Source organism: Corvus hawaiiensis, chromosome 2 (genome assembly GCF_020740725.1).
Source record: "Corvus hawaiiensis isolate bCorHaw1 chromosome 2, bCorHaw1.pri.cur, whole genome shotgun sequence".
NCBI lineage: Eukaryota > Metazoa > Chordata > Aves > Passeriformes > Corvidae > Corvus > Corvus hawaiiensis.
Window position 1 is genome coordinate 72,945,586 of NC_063214.1, and position 24,370 is coordinate 72,969,955.

Consider the following 24,370-nt stretch of genomic DNA (forward strand, 5'->3'; position numbering starts at 1 on the left):
GAATTTCTCAGCCAGAGAAACCCTTTCAAAAGGTGATCACTTAGCTTTAGTTTGCATTCCTACTTAGTAAGCTTACTTTCATCTCACCTGAAATGTAAATGACATCAAATGTTCATTTGATGAGATACATCCTCTGTGGTGAGCAAACCCAGGTTTGTTACATTCTGATTAAATAAAAAGCCTATTTTTATGTTCTATGAAACATTAATAAAACGTTTATCATTTCAGCTTATCAGTAACTGTGCAATTTAAAGACATTTCTGGTGTTGCACAGAAATCAAATAAGACATGTACTTTACAAAATACAGGTATGTAGAAAAGAGTATCTGAGCTTCATAAGACCTTACACATGCTATCAATCTGTTATATTTCCCTGAAAAAAACCCAGTGTTTGGTAAATACATGATTATAAACAATTGCTCCTAACATTGCAGAACATTATTCTAGAGTGATATGAATCATGTAATAATTACTATATACCTTAAGAATTTCTGGAGAATAGGATAAATAAATCAATTCAGAAATCTTCAAAACATGTATGGCAATATTACTTCTTCAACTGTCGCATATATGTCCATCCCTTCCATGGAAACAAAACTGACATTTAAGTAACTTGGAAATGGGACTTTTAGAAATGGAAGATTTAACTTCCCTGATAATTAAAGTCAGTATGTTCCTTTCTACTCTGATATAAGGAACAATACAGTTACTGTAGTGAACACAAATCACACATTGGACAGCCTGTGCTACAAAAGACCCTCTCTCTAATTCTAGGGACATGTTGTAATTTTGTTTGGCTGTTGACAGCTCTTTGAGGACAAGTGAAAGAAGCAGAGGAAAATGAAAAAATGTAGTCTGTCACCATTTTCTGATATGTATCATTTAGGCTGAGATATCAGCACAGGAAACCCAATACTGTTATGCAAATTCTGCTCAATGGGCTTGTGGATTTAATTTTGAAATGTTAAGAATCATTCAAAAATAGAACACAGTCTAAGGACGCTACATTACTAATATTACTATATTACTAATTTACACTTTTTATTTGATATCTTATTCTTGATGGTTCTAAAAAAAACCAGAAAAAGAACTCATCACAAAGTATGATTTTTTTTTTACAAGCATGTTGTCTTAGTTTATTCTGCGTATTAACATCAGTGTAGTGAAACCTTTAAGAAAATGTAGTACTGTATAGTGATTGCTATGCACTCTCTGCTTCACAGCAAATCATCATATGGTGCCTATGAAGAAAATATAACTGGAAATACTATCAAAACTGTTTATTCTACTTCTGATCGGTAAGTACACATTAATAACATCGTAGAGTACCAAAGGACACCGACATTTACATAAGCATTCAAGTCTTCAGACAAAAGAGCGCAGTGGAAGTCACCATCATGAGACAGCTTTTCATACAAAGCTCTCTTTCAGTGAGATCTTGCCATCAAATCATTACCACAGTTCAGCAGCCTAATATTATGTTAGGCTTGTCACAGCTGACATTTTAAAATATCTATAGAAACAAGAACCAATGCCTTAAGTGACAGACTTGGCTTTGTGATTCTGTAGGTTTCTATCTCAGGCAGCCGCTTACTCTGCAAAATTTCCTTCCTTTGTAAGGACGGTCTCTGTAATGACCAAATTTCTGTACAAATGTGGAGGAATAAGTTCACATGACAGTGCTGTTGAAAACTATTTTCACACCAGTAAGATTCAGGATATTTGCTCAGTCTGTTATAACTTACCTCATGGGGAAAAATAAAATTTGGACAGCCCCACTACCTGGAAATAACAAATCAGAAAATCTTGTATGCTTTCCAACATAAGGATGAGGAACTCTGGGGATGATTAAATATTAGTACAGTGGTTTGTCACTGACAGGAAAGGAGCAAGACCCATTGATTTTGTAATGCTAAACCAACACCAACAGTTATATCCAGATAAAGCAGAGAGTAATGCCACCATCACAGGAGCATGTGTATGATACCTGTCAACTAGAATGGAAAAAATACAGAAATGACATTTTTCCACTAATGGCCATTGTACAGTTATACAAATGTCTTTCCCATGCAGTGTGCTAACCTTATCAATTTTCTGCTTGAGATTTCAATAGCAGCTCTTTTTCTGACAGCTGATGTTATATTATACACACAGGAGTATAATTGGAAAAGATATATGTACATACTGCAGGAAGCCCTTGGGCATAGATGCCAAAATGATCTTAGATGCCTTGCAAATTTACTGTCACTCGACTTGCTTCAAGGTAAGAAGATTTCACCTGCTACCAAGAAATATAATTTGATTGTAATACCTGCATTATAGTACACATATAATAAGAGATTATTTAGGCCTTAGGCCTTCTCCACCTGTGAGAATAAGAAGGCTTGAGACTGGAGGAGAAGGTTAATGTAGGAAATACTAATCTCTCCATTTCCCACTCTTCCCTACACAATTCCTTCCTTTTTCTTTCTATCGCCCGGTCTCCTTCTCCCTCTACTCTCCTTCCCCTTGCCTCTCCTCCCTTGCAACCATAAGCAGGATAAAGGATGCAGCTGAATGTATTCTTAGAGTCCTACATGTTTTCAAGCCTTCAAGTCTGATACAATGAATTATATCAACTTACACTTTCTTCATATTGTAAAATTTTATTTAGTTTTTAATGAAATTTTGTAAATGTTCTTCATTGACATCTAAAACAGTCTTAATTATTAAAAAGTAGGCAATTTTTTCCTATTTCCATTAGGAATGAAAGCACAAAATAAATTTTTTTTTTGTTTGCAATTCCAAACCCTAAGCTTCAGCCTAAAATTTGCTCTTAAGCTTTTCTCAGGGTATGCCTGGCAGTGCTCAGTCCCATAGTCTGTCTTCTTTCTGCCTCATTTGTCCTATTTCTGCTTGCATCTACACACAGAGTTTGTTGTTCTAACAAACAATACTTGGCAAAATCACTGCATTAGCATAGCTCATATTTCTGCCCAGTCCTGCACAGCTTTTTCTTCTGCTTCTGACAGCAGTTCTCATCCCTATTTACCACATGAAAAGTAACACAAATCAGAATACAGCAGTAACGTTGCACTTCACATGTATGAAGCTGCACGTGCTTTTTGTTTACTGTGGACTTTCTGAGGTCTGTGAGCACTAGAAAAGCAATTACTTCATGGGAACCACTATGTAATACCTCCTCCATACTATTATTACAAGTAAATATAAACTCTGGTCTGCTTCCATTTTTTTTAGACAGATCAACCCACATAAAGAAGAATGGGCTTTTCATTAGTTAGGAATAGTAACATGGTGGCAGTAGCTGAATTATCTCTTAAATATTTATGCTTATTTTTTAAACTATACATTTTTTTGTTACCTACTATCAACTGGGGACCTGTCTGGCCAGGAATATTCAGCTTAATTTTTGTATAACTAAAAACTTATGAAAGCATTGGCAAAAAAATTAAACAATTGATGTAGGTCTGTGGTTCATGCTTGTAGTTACGTATTCAGCTAAGTAGTGCAATTTGTCATCATTAATATTCATTTAGTTCCTTACAAATACCCTGTGTCCATTAGAGATTTGCACACAGCTGACAGCAGTACACCATCTTCATTTCCTTTTAAAGGTATATACCAAAAGTGTAAAAATTCTAGCTAATATTGGTGATCAAAGCTTTGAAGACATGGCCATCCTTTTGCTGATTTGAACAAAGAAATATAAGATGAGTGAAGACAGCAGTTTGTTTCAATAGCACCATAATACTAATGCTGATTTTTACTTGTGAGTGGATAAAATAGCCGAAGAAACCAGAATTTACTGTTCTTTTTTTAGATTTAAATACATACATAAATAAATAATATTATCTGGGTATCAAGATCCTAGTTTCTGTATCAAATTACCATGCTCCTTGATCCATTGTAGGCTTTCTTTGTGATCTTGGTAAGGCAGCCTCTGTGTGTATCTGTGTATTTTCATATGTGAAACATGGGCAATGCTCCTCAACCTCAAAAACTAGCTTTTTTTGAGGCATTTGTGAAAGCAGTGTGCAGATGCTGCAAGAATGGGAGACCTGGTTAACTGTTAAGATAAAGCGACATAAAATATTTTGAAATAAGCAGGTTTAGATTCTTTAAGAGCTACTCTGAGTTGGATCTTTATGTGTGATCTTGCTTCTTTTACTCAGTGAAGAAAGAAAAGGATCTCAAAATGTTGATTCATCTTCTTATAGGATAAACCCCTAAGCTAAGAAAGAGCAAGTACCCTTTGGAATTTCTGAGTAAAGGACAGGATTATTGAGTATAATGAGTACCTAGGCAACCAGTTGAGACATTGGTATCTGATTTTTTAGATGTCTAAAGATGAGACAGTCAGATACCTAACTTCCTGTTCTCTGAAACTACTCTTTCAGAGATCATTTTTTATCCTGTAGTACTAATAACCCCTGTTCTGGTCTGGGGCTGCTTGTTTCCTAAAGGAAAGCATGCTGGGTATGAGTATTAGAGAAATTTTTCATTTTACTTTTTCTTCATTCTTTGACTGGTGTGTTGAAGTGCGAAGTATGTAAGAGACCTCTGGAAGATCTAAAAGCTGGAGACAGCATTTGGATTTACAAACAAACTGTGCACTGTGAGCCTTGCTATTCCAAAGTTAAAGGTAAGGCACAAGACATAAAATACTGAATGTAGGAAAAACAATTTAGTGAACTTCATTCAGATGACTTCAATATATGACAACACAGCTGTTGCTTTTGCTCATTTGTGTGAACTTAAACTTTTTCAAAGTATACAGTTCAGTAAGTCTGGGTGCTTAGGGATGATAGCCAACCCCAGGACCTAGACACAATTATGTTGTATCTATGAGGGAGATCTTGGTCTCATTGCAACTTCATCTCTTCAGGTGTCACTGCGGAGTTGTACCTATGCAATCAGTAGAGACACCTGGAGTGAGGCAACGGCACCTTGCCCTGGAAGTGAGAATAAATTGCAAGGCCATCTGAGAATCAGATTGTTCTATTGAAATGAATAAGACAGGGTTCAGAGGTATTTTCACCTAGTGGAGTAATTGTGACCAGTAGAGAGAAGATACAAAATCCATGAAATCATAACAAAAATATTGCACTGTGGTTGTGATTCTTAACTTTGTGAGGAGCAAAGTGAGCAAAAAAATGTGCAAGGCAGGGAAAAATAAACATTTTGTTTTATTAATTTTTCTAGAAGTTGCTAGATTTTAAGTCTTCTCTCTTCATGACAATCATTATTTCATAATACAATAAATCAGTACCTCTGTACCAAATTAAGGCAAACAGAGATGTAGATGAAATGCTCTGATAAGCTGGTTTTCAACTATGTAATTCTGAGATAAGATCATGTTAACTAACTAAAATTATATTAAAAATTTGTTTTCTGAAAATAGTTTGTATTATTAAGCCATTGCAAAATATGATGAGAATGGCGAATTTTGCAGCTAATCAGATTAGAAAGTTAATAAGGCATGGTAACAGTTATAACACTGTAGAAAGACATACCAAGGGTCTGTATACTAAGCATAATAAATTGACATGTCCTATTTTATGAAATTACAAGATAAACAGTCGTACTTCAGTAGACATTCTAAAAAAGAAAAAAAAATTCTAAAGTTTCCTTGTAGGACATTTAGAGTATACTGCTTTGCTTGGCATCTCTGACCAATCTTTTCTCTCTTGCAGAAAAATGGATCTACTAATTTTGACATACAGAACGCATGATGAAGAAGTTACTGTTGTTTAGTTAATTGTACTGGCCTGTTAATTCAAAACACTGTGGGAAATTATTCACTTTTACTTCTGGGAGTTTTCTAAATGAAGTCCTACTGCATGGTTATCAAAGGAATTAATTTAACGAGAATTTAGATGCACTTTCATACACACATTGCAGGAAGCAAAACAAGATATTGGTCAGTATATTTATCATATCTGTGAAATCACAAAATCGTACGTAAAATCAATGATAAATTACTGAAATTTTCTGAATGTCAGGACACTCCTACATATTTTGAAGGGGCTTCATACATGTTTTGAAGGGTATGTATTTTCTTTTGTGAAAACATATCTCCTCCAATATAAAGATCTGTTGGCTTACTATAGCATGAACGGGATTCATCTCGTCAAGATTAGCTATTTAGAAGTCAGCAATTCAGTTTAAACTAGTGTTTTCATGAAGAGGGATGTGGGTTCATACTCCACCTTCAAGGAGAGACATCAACCTCCAGAGGAAGGTTCCTCTCAAGTAACTTAAATTATAAGTTTGAAATGAAACAAATTATCTTTGGAAAATGCATCTCTATTACTGCAGGAGGATTCTAGACAAAAATTGATAGAGGGTTTTAAGTAGAACAACCCCACTCCATGTTTGTAATTTTGGTAACTATTTTATCATCATTTTTTTAAGAAGTGCACACTTAATAGTTGACATGAAATAATGAAATACATACTTTGCATGATATTATGCTGTATTTGTCTTTCCTACTTTATTAAATTGACTATCTAAACACTTTGGATGGATTCATCTCGCCTAAATTTATATATCTACAGTGTAGACTTTTGTTTCTGAGTAACTTGATCTATTCTGTTTTATATAGAGAAGCAGACATTTTTAGGAAGCAATTCAATTGGTCAGATTGCAAACGTCCATTTTACTGTGACGTTAACCCTGTATGAATGTACATCTTACTTCCACAGTTTGCAAAGGAACCTGGAATGAAGAGCTCAGATTTCTAGACATCTACACTAGGTCAGATACACTCCTTCCTTTGAGACTACAGTGAAAATATTTTCCTTTTGGAGAGTATATGTGTATACAAGTATAGAAATCAAAAGAAGAATTCATGCTTTGTTGTAATATGTTGCCGAAAATAATCAATAGTTCAGTAGCTTACTGGACAGACGAAGGTATTGACTACTAGTCTTTGTCATGAGATGCTTAGAAGATTATGGTTATTCAGAACTGATTTTTCTGCCTTACATCTCAGTTTTAAAGGACTTCCTGGATATGACCATGACAGAGTTAGTGTTTGGAGGCTACTGGACCTAGGCAAGAGCTTAGAAGCATGCGAAGTATTAAAGCCATAGATTAATAATGGTGAGTGGCTGTCCCAGTCAAATTCTCTCTCCATGACTGCACATTTCATAGTGGAGGCAGGAGGTATGGATGTCAGTGTAATTTAAACCATTGGGCCTGCAGCTGGATAAGGATGTAATCGATCTTGTCTGGCTTAAAGGATGTTCAGACTGATTATGCAATGGAGACATGAGACAGTGGATATTTTGTTTTGTTAATTTTATGAATACCTTATGAATTAATGTCAGTAGCTCAAATAAATCTGTAGTTATTGATATTTTTTTTCTGGTGTGTGTCTCTTGCTGATGACATATCCTAGTTAAACTGTATTTGTTATAACCCTGTGTTTTACCAGGAAACAATGATATTTGCACAACAAGGTGAAAAAAGTAGTGGCAAAATTTTAATGTCACAAATTCGGTCCTTTTGAGAGACCAACAGTTATTGCTAAAGCCCAGTTACAATAGAAGATGTTAGACATTCATTTGAGCCAGCACATTAGAATCTAGGACTTCCTAGTGTTTGAGGGGATGAGAGATTTTAGTTCACTCCCCTAGAGACCAGGAGCTCTGGATGAAAATATCTGCTACTTAAATGCTCACTGACAGAGAAGTAGCAATAAGAAACAATAAATAATAATTCTGTGCTCATTAAGTCATTTTACCATGTGGTTTTTTGTTAGTTTTTATTGTATGTTGTAAATTGGCTAAGAAGAAACACCAGGTTTGTGATTTACCATATAAGATCTGGCATAGCAGTACTCATTAAGAAAAATCATATTAACATCTCAATACCAATGTATCAAAACTTAAATGTTTTTTGTCCTTTTTGCATATCATTAGTCTGTGGTGTTTCATTTCCCTTTGACTAGTCCTTCCATGAAACAATTCAAATGAAGAGTTTGCTGGCAGCTGTTTTAATGAACGTGTTATTTTCAATAATGCATTAAATTAGACTGAAAAGCTGTATTGAGAGATGATGTACTAAATTATGTGGGGGTTTGTGATTCATCAGGCCCATTTTTTTCAGTGTGTAATGGATACTTCATTTTACAAAGCTGGGGCATTGCTCTACCAGGAGAGGAATCAGCAATCAGAGGAAAGGAGTGAAATAATGCATATAATGCAAATTGATGCATTTAAATATGTAGATTGCTTCAAAGCTACTGATACTTACAAGAACAAGGAATGTCATAAGAACATCTTTGCTGTGTTAATATATTCTGTTGTATCCTGTGTAGGTTCTCAGAGAACACTCAGCCTGAGCATCCCTCCCTATCAGTGCTTGACACAGGGTGACAAACATCTGTAACACTGTCCTCTCATCCTCTTCCTCTTGAAATAAACATCCCTGTCAGTTTGACAAGACGTACTCTCTGTTACTTCACAGTCTCCTTAGCTAGGCTTGTAAAGAACATCAAATGGATCTCGCATTTATTCCGTAGGTCACCTCTATTCCTTGCTTCTTTGCATAGGGATGTGTGTAGTGTTGGGATAGCTTCAGGTGTTCAGTATGTTTATTCAGAACAATAAGGTCAGAACTCTGCTACTCCACTTGCCTTCCCTGATATTTGGTATTTTAACACAATCCTGTTGTTTAGAATTAAAAATACCCACTTTCTTGGTTGGTTTTACTTTCTGACCATACTTGCATATTGCTCATTGTAGCTACTCTGATACACCAGGAGGTGCTTTCAGTCTAGTTGACACCAGATTACAAGGGACAAATGTCTCCTTTTCTTCCTTCTGCTGCACCAAAACACCTCATTTTTCTTCACAGCAGCAGAGACATCCATCATTCCATAAAGCCAAAACATAAAGAGACCTAATATTTAGGTAGGTTTGATGTGCTGAAGTCTGAATAGCTCTGTTTAGCTGCTTAATTGATGCAGAACAACTGAGTTCTTAAACTGATAAGGTATTTCTTTCTTTGACTTCAAAAGCCTTCTGTTTTGCGCTTTGCCTGCTCTGAGCAACTCGGCTCTAATATCCTACACCAGTAAAACTAGGACTTACAAACATTCCTTGCATTTCAGGGAGAAGAATCTGCAGATACTCTCAAAATATGTTTTGCACAATCATACCTTCTTGGACATCGTAGTAACTACCACCTTTTAAAACCTTGGAGATGGTGTTCTCCTCGGAACATGTGAACTGGGCCCAGAACTTGGGTGTGCCAACTTCAATTTCTCCCCCAACATACCTAAGCAGGTTGTGTAACACAGTAGAACAGCTGGGTGTGTGGGATAAACAAGATGTTCCCGGCAGTCTTTTTGCCATGTTCCCTGCCCAGTGCAGCGTGGATCCTTATGGCTCATGTTCCACTGGATAGCCACACTGCTTGCACATTCATTACATGCTTATTGATAACTCAGGAATGACTACTGAATAAAAAATACATAGTCCTGGGAGCAAAAACCAAATCCTGGAACTTCACCATCTCATCCAGGTGGTCTAATTCATAATGAAAAGCCATATGAATGATTAGAGGGGTTGTCTACACTCAGATTTGGCTTGAGTAGGACAGTGAGGGAGTGGAATTTTGAGGGGGATTTCATCTCAAGACTATTACTAATACATCTTCATATGATGATCTCTTCTTAGTCTCGGTCTCTTCTTTGTCTTTCCAGCCTCTGAGCTCTTTTGGACAGGAACTCTCTCCTGTTTCTGCAGTGTCCAGCATGGCAGTGGCCTCTGGGTGGTACTGCTGTACCTATATGAGTGATCCAAGAAAAATTCAGTTTACCTCCCTTTCCAAGCAAGCTGCTTGAAAATGGCATATTTTTTCATGGGGTTTTGTAAGTGTGTCAGTTATAAATTGACAACGACAGTCTTGTAGGCTGTGCCAGGACTTGAAAGCGACTGTTTTTGTCCTGTTAGAATCAATATCTGAATATAATCATGCCAAAAGCACTTGTCTGAGTCTTGGCATTACTGTGCAGTCATCAGACATCTGTTTAGGGAGCTTAGACAGCTATTGTGGTCAAAACAATTGGCAGCCAACATTTTAAAACTACCTACTCAGGAAAAAAGAAGACACAGTCAGTTCTGAAAAGAAAGGACAAAATTTTTCTGGCATTCAAGCCATTTTTCCACATGTTCAAATACTAAAAGAAGCAGAAAAGGGAGAAAATACTATGAAAAAGATGAAAGTATTATGCAAATAAGTCAATTAAGGAATTTTTAAATTAATAGTGTTGTTGTAAATAATGGTACCATTGAAATTAATAGTCAAACTTGACTGTAAGATGAACATTCCAGAAAACATTGGTCTGTCTTCATATTTTCTGGTTCCTCCAGGGAGTTTCCACCCACGGAACTTTGAATTATATTATCCCTGTATGTAGCTCAAATCTTGGAATTAAGAATGAGAACCCAGCTAACCATATTTGTAACATTGTAATTTCAAATAGCCAAATATTTAAACAATACTTGGATATCTACAGAAGTATATGACTGATCATGCATTTGGACACTGTTTTTATCTGTTTTCACAATTGAGAATGCATTTGAGCATTGACTTTATCCATTTGCCCAAGTGATACACGTGAAAGTAACAGTAAAGCCTTTTGTAGCAAAACACCAGTTTTCTCACAGCAGAATTCTGTCTGGGAACAAGCATACCAATTTTGACATGACTGACATCTGCAGAAAGCTGCAGGAGGAAAGCCAGGAAGGAACAGTATTTCTTCTGCCTCTTCCACTCTAGTGAGAGATGTCCCAGATACCCAGTCAGAGGAGGGCACATACTTGGAGAACTGTGGTTTCTGGGATTTCATTCGGAGACCACCTTAAAAACTCCCCTGCCTTCTAATTCAGAATCAGAATCTCCTCAGTAGGAACATAAATGAAACAGGGAGCGAAGACAGTAGGGGCTTTGCTTCCCATAATGAAATTGGAACAAACACAAGGAAAAGATCTAGCTAAGAAGAATACACTCTTTTTGTAATACCACAATTCATACACCCTTCATCAATCCAGTGAATGTACTCAAGAAATACCTTTGCTGTACTGCATTTCTTCTATTTCCAGATTGCCCCTGAAAGGGCTGATTTTAGACCAGCCCTCCCCCAGCTCTGGAAGTGTGTCTGACACTGACTGCACATCTCCAGGACGGACAAAAGGGACCCAGAGGGAGAAAGACTGATAGATCCATCACCACCTGTGATAGAGCCCTCACTGCCTGGACCCAGGAGTTCCGGTATTTTTATCTCAGCTTTATGCCAGTCTAGTGATGTTACAGGGAAGATCTTGAGTACCCTACAAGTTATACAGTTTATGGAACAGAGGGTCTAGAAAAAAGTTTGGACTAAGGTTTTCTAACTGTACCTAAATTACCGTCTAGGTATCTCAGCCATTTTATCGTATCTTTTGTGATTGAGTGGGTTATAGATAGTGCAAGGACACATTTTTACGTGCTAGGCTTTTTTTTTTTAATCCCATCTGAGAGTAAAAAAATAAGATAAAAATAAATTACACGGGCTTTTCTGGATATTCAGCAAAGATTCTTGCTTGGCCAAACTGAAACTGGATGAAAGTTCAGTTACTTATTTTTAAACCAGTCCCTATCTAAAAATCTAACACACCCACTTTGACTCAAGAAAAGCCTTTCAAGCAACTGCAAATTTTCTTTTGACGTGGTGCCACTCAGATGTGCTATCTCAAGCACAATTCTCAATTACTGCTGGACTGAGGGGTTTTTGTATTATTTAATTTTTCCTACATACATCACATAACCAAAGCTAAGCATATTGCTGTTTATTTTTTTAAGATGATAACTTCTAAACCACTTTGCAACATCATAAAGCCTTCAGTCTGTTTGTGTATACTTACTAATATTTTGCAAACTGTAAAAATCACTTACGTATCCACATGATGGACTTGCTGACATGGATCATAATTTTTTCCCCCTTTTTTGCAAAGTTGATGAATTTCTTGAATCTCTTTCCCCTACTATATGCAAATAGACAAAAGTAAAGATGACAGAAGATGAAGAAAAGGAACAAAAAAAGGAAAAAATAATAATCAGGATTAGTTGAACCCTTTACTATATTCACGTCATCATGAAATACGGCATTTTTCCTGAATCAACTGCCACTGTTCCCTGAAAGTAAGTCAAGCTGAAATCTGGAGTCTTGGTAGAAGGTGTGTCGTGGATTTTTAGCCTCCTGGAGAGAAGCTGCATTTCTTTCATTGCGATCTTCAGTACTTCACACTCAAACAGCCTTTCAAAAACTTTACTCCTACATTATCAGCTCATTTATTAACAACCTTGAACACCACATCTCCCCCTCAACCTCCTCTTTCTTATTCATCAGTGGTAAACTAAATTATACTCTCCAATATACTTGTATACTGGAGACAATGTAAATATTCAAACTTCTTTGAAAGTCTAATTAGTCTTTGTTATCGATGAAGACTCATTAGGAAGAAACCCATCCTGATTTGCAAGATTCAGGCTGATGCTTTCAGTTTATAAGAAAGGGAAGGAATGGGAAGGGGGGGAGGGAGGGCTAAAGCATTTGAAAGTCAGAGTGATTTGATAACAATTAAATAACAACCCATTGAACATGAGCTGTCATGGATAACTCTGTCTAGATGGATCTACAAACTAACAGACCCTAAGCTTAATTCATAGACAGTATCTTTGGATACCATAAGCACTGGTTTTCTGGAGCAATTTGAGGTCACTGAAATGATGACATTTTGGATTTGTTCCTATAGTAAATCCATTCTAATGGTGATTACAATGTACTTCAATTTAATATTAATTAAATAAAGAAAAAGCCTGAAGGAACCATGGTAGTTCAGAGAAGGAAACAGTATAAAAAAAGAGAAAGTCAATTAGCCTGAAATTAGCAACAGCTAGGAAGTCAAAATGTTTGCAAGAGACATTGAGAATGAAGAATCCATGTTGTAACTTCAGGAAAATGTTTAATTGCTCAAATAATGCAGAGTAAATGTATAACTTTAACAACACAAAATTGCTAAGTCTAGGTAGTACCTATGCAAAAACTCTATGGCAGCTCAAGTGTGACATTGTTGAAGTTCTCACATTTACTCTACTGTTCAAAGCAGGATTGGTGCCAAATTGGAAGCATCGGCTGGGACACCAGCCTTGAAAAAAACCCATGAAAACTGCTCTAGGGAACTACATTTCAGTTAGTCTTGTTCTTTTATCAAGCCAATTTGTAAAAATTAGAATAAATAACAGAATACAGAAGCATCTGGATATGTATGACACATTGGAGGAGAGTCCACACAGATTTTTTAAAGCAGGTCATGCTCATGAATATATGAGTGTTTCCAAAGAAGCCAATATGTTTTTGGTGAAGCTGATTTCTTTAACTAAGAACATTTGGCTTTATAAGAAAACATGGAGTGAGAATAGAAAGAAAACAATGGGTTAGAAAATTCCGTTTTAGTTATGGAGCGAGACAGGAAACAATGGGAGCTTTGGCCCGACTTCTGCGGGGATAAGGCTATATAAATTAGGGCTTGTCAGCTGGGAAGAGAAGTATCTGAGTTTTATATAGCCATGAATGACAAAGAGAAGCTGAATAGAGAATGATTAATCATTCTGTCTTTCTCAGAAAACCAGAACTAAGGGACACCCAATTAAATTACTAAGCAGCAGATTTAAAGTAGATAATAAGAAGTAGTTTTCCTAACAATACATTATTAAATTGCAGCTCTAATTGCCACAGGGTGTTGTAGAGCCCTAATGTTTAAACGGTTTCAAAATGGGTCTCAGCAAATGGAATATTATTACACATTGGTCGCTATCAAAATTAAATGATCCAGATGTCCTGATTCAATGACTTCTGAAAGATGGAAAATATCCCTCAATATTTTTCTCACTTCTGAGATATTTTTCTTACAAAGCTACTATCAGCCCTTGCTAAAGGCAGAATACTGGATAGGATGGACTTCTGCTAGCATGACAGTGGCTCTATTTTTATAAAACCACTTTTACAGTCATTTTTCAGACTGGAACTGCACTTTAAAATAATCTCACTAGACTTGGAGTTTACTGTCCGTGCTCTGACCTTATTGTTACACATCTTTTGTATAGCCCAGACTGGATTACTGCAATTAATTCTTTACTAGCTTGCCTGAAGGGCAGATCCAGCCTGCAGCTATTGCAGAATAAAGCAACAAGCTTATTACCAGAAAAGAGCAGATGGGATTTGTGAACTTCCTGCTTCTTTGTTCTCTGCATTGGCAGCCTATTAGAAACTACACTGATTCAGAAATTCCTACTATAGGATACTGTGTAAGTAGCATCCTATAGTATATTTCTACTGATTTGGGGCATATGACTTCTCAAGTCCAGGAGTAACAGGTTTCATGGGCACATTAGGATGTTTGGGGTTGGTGTTAAAAACATTTTATCAATGCCTTAAAAAAAGAATGGAACCTTCAAGTCTTCAGTGTGGTTTGTAAAGCGCTGATGAAGTTCTGGGTTGATCAAACTCATCAGCTATTGCTGGGATACTGAATGGAAATCATTTACAATTTACAAAAAATGTCAATACTGGGAGGAGTATAATTTCTGTTTAAAAACCCAAACAATTAGGTTAACTATTTAAATGACTAGTATGCTCAAATCATCTTCCCACTAGACAAACAGACCTGCATGAAAACCATGGGACAGTGTATTCATCAACACACATTTTACCTGCCAGCAATTCTGTGTGAAGCTGTATTATTAGTGGAATGATGTGTTAATGAAATTACAAGTACACTTAAAATAGAGCAACAAATACAACACAGTCAAATGCATTTTTACCCTTTACTAAATCCACTTGTACAGAAAATGCCTGGAAAAAAGACAGGGTCTCTCCCACTGACTGTGAGCATGGTAGCTGAAGCATGCGCAACTTTAAGCTGCTTTCTACCCATCCTACTGGGTATCAGGCTTAAAGCAGTCCCAGTCAAATAACAGCCAATCTCTGGATCGTTTTCTTGCAATGAGATGTCTATGATCAATTCATTTGTCTGGAAGAGCATTTGTACCCATGCTAAGGCACGATGCCTGGTCCTAAGATTTTTCTCTTTGACAACTGAGTTCTGAAATGAATGACTGCATGCAACATTTGTGTAGGTGGCACAAACAGTAGAGGGCATTTGAAAATTTGCAACTACCTGTACTCATAACTGAGGACAAGCATTCCCATGGTGACTCTTCAGATCCTGTGCTGCGATGCTACATGCTCTACCGTGTCTTCAAATGTGGCTCCTGATGTATCTTCAAATTGGTGTCTGCATCAAGATATTTTTAATGATGCAATATCCAGTCCACACACATTCCTGTTCTGACAACTTAAAACTTCAGATACCCATTTACTGGGTTTTTTTGCCAGTCCACTAAATGACTTTGCATCCTTAGTTCATATTTAAAAAAAATTAATTCCTCCATTTTGAATCTCTTCTGAGTGTTTCACAGAATCATCAAGGTTGGAAGAGACCTTCAAGACCATCTAGTCCACCATCAATCTGGCACCACTATAATCACTCCTAAATATCCCCAACTGCCACATCCAGACACATCTTGCATGCTTCCAGAGACAGTGACTCCACCACCTACGTGGGCAGCTTATTGCAGTGCCTAACTACTCTTTCAGTGGAAAAAAAATTTATGATCTATAACTGAACCTCCACTGCCTCGTTGCATCCTCCAGCACTGATATTATCATAAACTTCTTGGCTTCTTTTTTTAGTCTATACTAGTGATCTATAATAAACTCAATATTACATATGCTGCCAATTCATCTTTTTGTATCATTTTGCAATCTTACTGGATTAACAGTGCACTTCTATGAATCAAGGCTAGTACCATTATTAGTGATGACAAACTGAGAGATAGCATTTTGCCTGGGACTAAACATGTAGAAGATCAGTTCTTTTTCACTTGTGGGAATAAAGATTACACCTATCTGTAGTAGTAAAAACTGGATTCTGTTACTCACTCTAATAAAACATGGCAGAATTAAGGCCAGATGGTTTTTACACTCTCAACATTTTTCCCCTTCTCCCTTCCAAAGGAACAGAGGAGACACAATTGAAGTTTTGGATTAAGTACTGTCTGGTTGCAAAGTAGTACACTGGGAGCTGTATTTACTCTCTTCATTGACAGAAGTTACATCATCTGGAAGTCAATGCTTTGTGCTCCGTTCTAGCTTCCCTTCTAGTCATTCTTATGGGACTGGTTGTTACTACTTATGCTGCAAAAGTGCTTGAAAGACTGACAAACAACAGTGCTGTTGTCCTGTGCACATGCAGAAGAAAGCTTCCAGATCATAAACAAAAGAGGAAATGGTGACAGGCTGATGATTTCAAAGTTGACTTATGCCCTGAACACAGAAACCTGAGACAGCAACAAAGCACGGTGAAGGTAGCAGTGGCTGGTAGTGCCACTGCTCTGCCTAAAGGTGATGCTCAAAAATTGGGTAGTAACTAACCAATAGCTATTACTAGTGGGTAGCTGAGCAACTCAGACTCACAGAATCATTTAGGATGACAAAGACATCTAAGATCACTGTCTGTTAACCCAGCACTGCCACCCAGCACATGCTAAACCATCCCCAAGTGCCACATCTACACATCTTTTAAATACTTCCAGGATGGTGACTCAACCACTTCCCTGGGCAGCCTGTTCTAATGCTTGACGACATTTTTGATGAAGAAATATTTTATGATACCTCATCTTAGCCTATCTATCTAAACCTGGCCTGACTTCATGGAGATTTGTTCCCGATTTCGTATCAGAGCTGTAGGAGGCTTAGGACTGTGGCTTAGAAGGTTTTCCCCTATAGCCGCAGCTAGAGGAAATGAACTCAACGAGGGTTGTGTGATGCCTGAGCTGTCTTGAGCAACACTGAATCTCTGCTCACCTCCTAGGTGACAAGAAGAGACACAAGCAATGGCTTCTTACAGTGCTGGGCGATGAAAGACAACGCAAGAACACTACCGTGAGTGAACATTATTCATCTCTCTCTCAAAGATCTGCAAGCTACAAGCCCACCTATGTAACTAGATTGTGTTAAGGAAGACATTTCAATACGAGGGCATCTTTCACCTCAGGGGTTCTCCTACACATAACCAGTACATAGTTACGTAGCTTTCTACAATGCTCGGTTCAGTCTTTGCTTCACCACCAACGCAACTTCAAACACGTCTCTTTCCTCGCTTTGCGCCCAAAGTCCCGGCATCAGCATGTTTCAAACCTACAAACGGCGGCTTTTGGCTGAATTAGCTCCTTTCAAGCCCAACAAAGGCTCTATTTGTGATTCCCATTCCCTTCACAGTCTCAATCTGCATAATTACAACCCTCACACCACCAGGCTCTAATTACACGGCTCACGAGAGGCGCGGCGCCCTGGGCCGGATCCAGCCCGCGGGCGGGGCGGGGCGGGACGCGCTGGGGTGCAGTGGGGGCAAGGCACTTTTGTTTAAACACCCGGGGCTCCCCCTCGGCGGTGCCCCCCGCCGCCCTTCCCCGGGGCTGGATAGCGGGGGCAGCAGGCGGCTCTTTGTTCCCGCTGAGCGCGTGTGCGCGGCGCTCGGGCTGCCGGAGTGGGAGGGGATCCCGCCCTCGCCGCCGTTAACGGAAGGCGCAGGAGCGGCGGCGGAGCGGGGCCGGGCGGCGCAGGGCCGGGCCCCCGGCGCTGCGAGCGGCGCTCCCCGGCGCTCCCGCCTTCCCCGGGGGCCGGGCGCTGCCCTCCGGCGGCGCGGCGGAGCAGGTGCCGGTCGGCGGCAGCGGGCCGGCAGGATGGAGGCTGCCTTACTGAAGCCGGCGATGATGGCGGAGGTGAAAGGGAGCGGCGCTGGCTCTGCCGTCAGCGCCGAGCTGGAGGTGAAGAAGCTCCAGGAGCTGGTGCGGAAGCTGGAGAAGCAGAACGAGCAGCTCCGGAGCCGTGCTGCCGCCGCCGCGGTGGCCACCAGCCCGCCCAGCCCGCACCTGCTGCTGGCTCCACCGCCGGCCTCGGGCGGGCTGCGCCCCGCCAGCCCCCCCATCGCGGGCCCGCCGTGCATGCCCAGCCCGGTGCCCACCCTGCTGTGCACGCCGGAGCCCCTCGCCTACTTCAAGCCGTCGCCCGGGCCGCCGGCGACGGGCGGCGGCGGGCAGGAAGGCGGCGGAGGTCCGGGGGCGGCAGCCACGGTGTTGGACGAGGTGGCGGTGCTGGAGCTGGAGGACGGCTGCGGAGAGGACGAGGATACATGGTACATGCGGCTCGGCCCTGCCCTGTCCCCCCGCCCCGCGGGTCGGTCGCCCCCCGGCCGGGTCTCCTGCAGCGATCTCCCGGCTCTGATTAGCATTAGCCCCCAAATCCACTTGATCTCCCTGCTTAGACTGAAATCTGCTTGCTTTTTTCCCTTTTTTTTTTTTTCCTTTCTCCACTCCCGCTCCAAACCGTGCCGCCCTGCCGAGGGAAGGGCCCCGTGTGCGGGACGCGGCTCAGATCGGGGCTTCACCGCCCGGCTTGCCTGGGGCATCGCGCCGTCCGTGGGGAACAGTGCTGGTTTTACACCCCGAGGAAAATCGTTCAGATCTCAGCCTAGTTTCAGCCTCGTGTTTACATAAGGAATTAAAAATAGCGGAATTTCGTTGCGGGAAAGCCTTGATCTGAGCAGCGCTGCCTCGTCATGCTAAAATCTCTGCCAAATTGTCTCCCATCTTCAGGGATTTGGGAGGGCTTTTGTCTTTAGACATTGATCTAAATTGTGTATCTTAGGCGCCCACGTAGCTCCAAAAGGCACGGCAGGGTGCTAGTAAATGGAATAAACGGGAAATTAATAGCGAATGAATAAAGCAAAAAATAAAATCGACATGATCGAATGGTTACAGTCCCGTAAAAACAAACAGAAGAGGAGGTTGTAAGGTAGAGATATTAGAGCTAGCGCCTCAAAACCTGTTTCAGCAACGTGGACGAACATTGTAGGGACAGTGCTGGAATACTATCTTGGCTGTATAACCATGTGGAACGTCATTGATCCTCAATTGTTTTGAAGTGTCAGTAGCAATATATAGATCATCTTTACTTAAATAGTATCTGTAGAGTACCTGTCTTAAGCTTCCATGTGGCTTTATTTTTTATGAGGTTAGTTTTTGAATCAAGCTAAAGTTAATGCTGGATGAAAATAAAATGCAGTATAAAGAAGCTGAGATGTGTTCAAACATCCTTAATTTTGGTAGAAGATAAGGTGATCAAAAATCAGTCTAAATGTTAGAAAAATTTGTGCTTCATGGTACACAATACTGTGTTTCTGAAAATGGCTTTGGAGAATCATGTACAAATTGTGTGGAAAATTTTGTTGCTTCATTGTGTATGTGGTTGGTCTGTGCAGGACTAGTTTGGGCTTGTCAGTCCAGACTTAAGCAAATTTTGCATTGTTTCCAACTCGTAGCTTTCCTAGCATTAAGGAATATCAAATTTGTTTGATACTGCCCCGTTAAACAAAATGCTTTCCTTGTTTACGTTTTAAGGTGGTAGTCACTCGTCCATCGTTGCATTATGTGCTGTAGTAAAATTTCCAATTTGATTTTCTCCCTGGGAGCAATCCTAGATTTGGGTGCCAGAATTTACCTTTATGTCACACATGTATGTGTCCACAGGCAGAATTTAATGACAGGGATTTCTTAACAAATTTATTCTACTAAGAGTGAGTTGTTTTAGCTGTTGTTTCTTAGTTCAAGGATAAATCTCTGTCATTGTCCATGAAAGGTCAGGCGTGTGATACCAGTTGCTTGGGGCTTTTTTGTTATCTCAGTCTTTAAAGCAAACTGCTATCTGGAAAGGCAAAGCCTTCAGTGTATATCCTAGTTGTTGATTAGTAATTTTAGGCCTTAAATACCTTTGGTTTTTTGTGTTTTACTTTTTTGTTGTTTTGTTGTTGTTTTGTTTTGTTACCTGCAGTTACAAAAAACCCCAAAACCAACTAACCCTGTGGAACTGTAGACAAGTCAAACTACTTCGTAGTGTTCAGCTTTTTACAGGAAGGTCTGATCATCAGTCATATGTTTAGCTTTTGAAGCGCTTCTGCAGGTTAACAGGAAGCCTGAAAGCTTTTCTTTCCTTTGCTTTTTGGTTTTCTCAGTATCACTTTTTAAATGTGTGGTCTGGCACCGCAGGAAGTCTGGGGAAATGAGTCCTCTTCTCAGAGCAATTCAATAGTTGATCTCTGCTGGGATTGCCAAGAGAGATAGATAGCAATCACAGTGAGGATATTTATTCCGTGTGAACTGAATGACAGTGCTGATTGACTTCAAAAGCAAAAAAACTCCGTGGAGCAGACACTGGAGAGGGGTTGCTCTGGTGGGACTTGGGTAGCTCTTGAGGCAAAACCATGAAGGTGAAAGGCTGCTGCTACCTGTTAGTGACCCCCTGAGGGGCAAAATCTTGTTCAGTTTTTGGTCTTGCCTTTCCCTCCTGCTTTGTGCAGGCCAAATCCCTATGCAGTCTGTGGAGTGTTTTTCTGGTGCCTTGAGAATCTGCCTCTGGCTGTCCCTAGCCGCCTGTCTCGGAGATGGTCAGGGCAGGGAGCTGTGAGTCACCTCCAGCAGACAAGAATAGTTTGCTTCCTGGAAGATTTGCACTCTCCCAGGTGAATTGGCATCTGCTGTGCCTGCTAATCTGCCACAGTGACAACAGCAACCCAGGTCTCAGCCTCAAGAATTCTCCCAAGAAATCTGCTTTGAAACCTGGTTTCCTAACGTGCAACTTATCAGTTCCCAACTCTTGTCTGAGAATAATGCACGTACATTAGATTTTCTTGCATATGTGCATTTTTTTTCTTTTCTGCTGGTGTTGAGTATTGAAAATGGATTTTCATTGTTTCTCATCAAATGTTTTTTAATCATTATGAATATGACTCGAACAACATCTGGTTCATCTGGGTGAAGATAAAATCAGATACTGAAATTATGTAGATTTCCAGTGAAGATAAGTATAGGAAAAAGCAAGAGCACCTTTGGTGTGTGTATAGCACCTAACACATTTCAGCTTTGAGCAGTGCTGAAATTCAGACAATGGAAGATTTTAGTGTGACATCTACTTGAACTTTGGACATGCCAGACCGGTAGAGTTAATATTTTGCCACCTACTTTTCTGAGGAGGGAAGGAAGAAAACTAATGTAAACTCTTCTACTTCAGAATGTATTTTTTTAATTAGATATCCTCTTGCAGGGCTTTGCATGTTATGAATTATTAGTGAGCTAATAGGAAAGTGAGCTTACAAAAGCAGGCTTTCAAGTGCTGTGTATCTTGCTGATACTTCTGTGTATTTTGGTTAAGGTTGTACGTCTTGCCTACCAAGACTCACACTCCTCCAGAGAAATCACTGAGTCCTCTGCAGTGGTGCAGGCGTGTTCTGGATCATCCAACTCCAGAGGTAGAAGCTGCAAAACGTTCCCTATGCTTTAGATTGGAGCAAGGTAATACTATTTTGTTAATTTCTTGTTAGGAGGTTGTCATTTTTGGTCTGGTGTCCCATTCGTCTTTGGTGTTTTCACAATTTAGGAGGCTTTACACATGGCAGACGTGCATTTTCCTCATATGTATGGAAGTCTTCCTTCATTACATAAATGCTAACAAATGTTTGAATTTTTTCATGCAGTTTTTAAAGTATTTGCCTCCTTTGTTAGCTTTTTTTTCTTCTGCACAGCTTGTTCTAACTTGTCAGTTTTCATCCATGGCTTAAAATAGAGGACCTCCTGGTAAGGAAATATTGGAGCTAACTTTACTGTTGGCATATCTGTTCAGGTTTGAAGAAGGGTGCTTTTTGTTTTTTGTAAAGTCAAATTTATCATGGGCTACAAATCTTTAAAGGCATATTTATCAACATCTAATGTAGTGTCAGTACTTTGCTAAGTACAGCACACACCAAAAAGAGGTGCAACTTGACTGTAGTGCTGTTTTGTTGGCCTCTGGGTAATCTCAGGTACTGGAATCCGTCTGATGGCTGTTTAGTGCTGGGAACTTGAAGAATTATCTCTGTGCGCACTGACTTTTGTTTTAAGTAAATACCAGACAGCAGTCTTCTTACTTTCTTACCATCTGGGGTCCAATTAAGATTGTATTAAGTGTTGTTGAGGAAAGCAATTAAGGGAGGATATTAATGTTTATAACTCACAAGGAAAGAAGAAGAAAATGAACAATAAAGGAAGATGACAGAAGAAGGAATAAAGCTAATGACAGCATGAAAATATGGCTGTATAAGTTAGCTACAGCTGTCATTAAGAGAGATTATGTTCCTGTATGCTTTGGAGGATATGGGTAGCTGTGGATAAGTCTTATCCAAAATCAGGCTTTTAAATGAATCAGGCTCTGAAGGCATTTGCCTCTTTGCATTGACTCTAAAAGATGCTACAATGATTATTGCTCTAGAAATACTTAGCTGAACTTATTTGCCTCAAGTTACATGGGGCAAGCTGTGGTTCCTATATTTGTAATCATGCCATCTAGTTTTAGGGTGGACTTTGCCTTGTTAATTGGGTATCTGAGTTCAGGTGTCTGTAGGGTGAGCTGAGTATCGTGCTTGACCATCTATGGAAGTTCTGTCTGTAGAGTCAGGGGAGCTGCTCAGGTGACAAGGTGTAGGTGTTGACTGTAGAATGAATTTAGTAGCTCTCTTGAGTCCACTGACAGTAATGGGTGCTTGGCACTCAACCCCATGTGCTCACCTGAAGGTACATCTGTGTGGGGTTCTTCATCCAACAGTGGAGAGCAATCTTGTGTAGAAGCTCTGTTTAGATTGCCCCACATAGGTATTCAGTGCTATTTGAGATGGCCTGTTACCCTGGTTTCTATTCAGGACAGATGCAGACCTTCCAAAGGTCTGTGCTTCTACTGTCCTTTAATGATATCTTGGCCTCCCCAGAGGCCTCTCAGGTGGGCAGGCACATCTGAGTATGGACAATTGAGTCAAGCCTGTAATGTCAGTGGAGAAAAGCAAGAGGACTGTATGACCTGGTTTTTTTTCCCTTACAAGGGTTTATTTAAATTGAATAGGAAATAAAGGTTTCAAATTTAAGTCACTCTAGGGTTATCAGTTGAGTTTCTCTCTCTGCAGAAGTCACAGCAAGTGACATATGTCACTGAGTTATGTTGACAATGAGTTAGTCTGATCCATATGTTCTACTCATGGCAATTGGCTCATGAATTTCCTGAGGTCTGTAGAAAGTTTCTGAGAAATTATATGCCATAAATAAAACCTATTATGAGAGCAGTATGTTCAGGGAGGGAATAGACTTGTGTTTATACTACAGCAATTCTTTGGTAAAATTGCTTTAATTAATAATTCAGTGTAGACTTGATTAATACTCGTATGTCTAAGTATTTTCCTTTAGCACCTGTACCTTTACAAGTAATACATAATAAGCAAATGCCATCCTTCTTATTCTTAAATTTTTAGAAGTTGATTTCACAATATTTATTTATTCCTTAGTTTTTCAACCAGATGTGAGACTTTTGTAAGAATCTAATAATTTGGTTTTCGAAGTACAGCAAACTTTCTGTAACCTGACTTTCTTGTGTTTTGTTTTGCAGTGCACTCAATCAGTAATATACATGTATAAATATATACACATAATTCATCCAGATTTTATAAGTGACTTAGTAAGAATGGCATTCTTCTTTTCTGGTACTAAAGTTTCAAACTTAGTACTTGTAAGTCAAATGGTGTTTTCCCCTTTTAGCCATATGCCTTGCAAGGGCATTTTCAAGATATTTTGAAATCTAGTTGTGCCTCTTCCTGCTTGGCCCTGAATCAATGGTTAGCCCTGAAGTACTTGAGAACTATTAAATGCATAGTCAAAAAACATTTATAGTGTACCAGAGTGTGATTTCTGAAATGGCTTATTGGTAGAATTCGCTTACTGCATGGTGCATTAGCCAAAAATTAAACCAGTTTAGTTATCTTAGGTCTTTAGACACCATAGTGCTCATGGAAATAAAAAGCAGCAAAAATTGATTTTTGACTGCTAAGTCAGCATATCTGAATAAGTTCATGCACAGAGAAGAGCTGTGAGCCAAAACAAGTAAAAGTTTTGCCAGTCTATTTTTGAGTTGTAACAAATTCCTGTTCTCTTACTAAGATTTTGAATCCTGCCCTCATTTATTCCTGCTTGTGTGAATTTTTCTTACTACATTAAATCCTGATTTTCATAAAAGTTTTCATTTGTTTTTTGAAATATCCCAGCATTAGGGTGTCTCATAACAAGGCTAACTGCCAAAGCAGTCCAAGGCAATAAAATAGTCCAATGGGTACTTGGTCTTTCAGGCCAG

General features: G+C 39.3%; 2 protein-coding genes across 10 annotated transcripts in view; both read left to right on the plus strand.

Moving 5' to 3' along the window:
• The window catches only part of SCEL (sciellin), a 70,343-nt gene extending 62,983 nt beyond the window's left edge, over nucleotides 1–7,360 (plus strand). For all 7 annotated transcript variants that reach the window (XM_048295669.1, XM_048295668.1, XM_048295672.1 and 4 more), the window contains 4 exons: nucleotides 1,224–1,298; nucleotides 2,155–2,263; nucleotides 4,540–4,642; nucleotides 5,694–7,360. In XM_048295669.1, coding sequence (XP_048151626.1) covers nucleotides 1,224–1,298; nucleotides 2,155–2,263; nucleotides 4,540–4,642; nucleotides 5,694–5,710 — 304 coding nt within the window. In that variant the 3' untranslated portion in view covers nucleotides 5,711–7,360. The remainder of the gene's footprint in view (nucleotides 1–1,223; nucleotides 1,299–2,154; nucleotides 2,264–4,539; nucleotides 4,643–5,693) is intronic.
• A 10,160-nt stretch (nucleotides 7,361–17,520) lies between these two features.
• Nucleotides 17,521–24,370, plus strand: part of SLAIN1 (SLAIN motif family member 1) — a 50,659-nt gene continuing 43,809 nt past the window's right edge. Inside the window, exons 1-2 of one of the 3 annotated variants that reach the window (XM_048295664.1) lie at nucleotides 17,521–18,308; nucleotides 21,380–21,519. In XM_048295664.1, coding sequence (XP_048151621.1) covers nucleotides 17,857–18,308; nucleotides 21,380–21,519 — 592 coding nt within the window. In that variant the 5' untranslated portion in view covers nucleotides 17,521–17,856. The remainder of the gene's footprint in view (nucleotides 18,309–21,379; nucleotides 21,520–24,370) is intronic. The other 2 variants (XM_048295665.1, XM_048295666.1) reach the window with 2 other exon arrangements.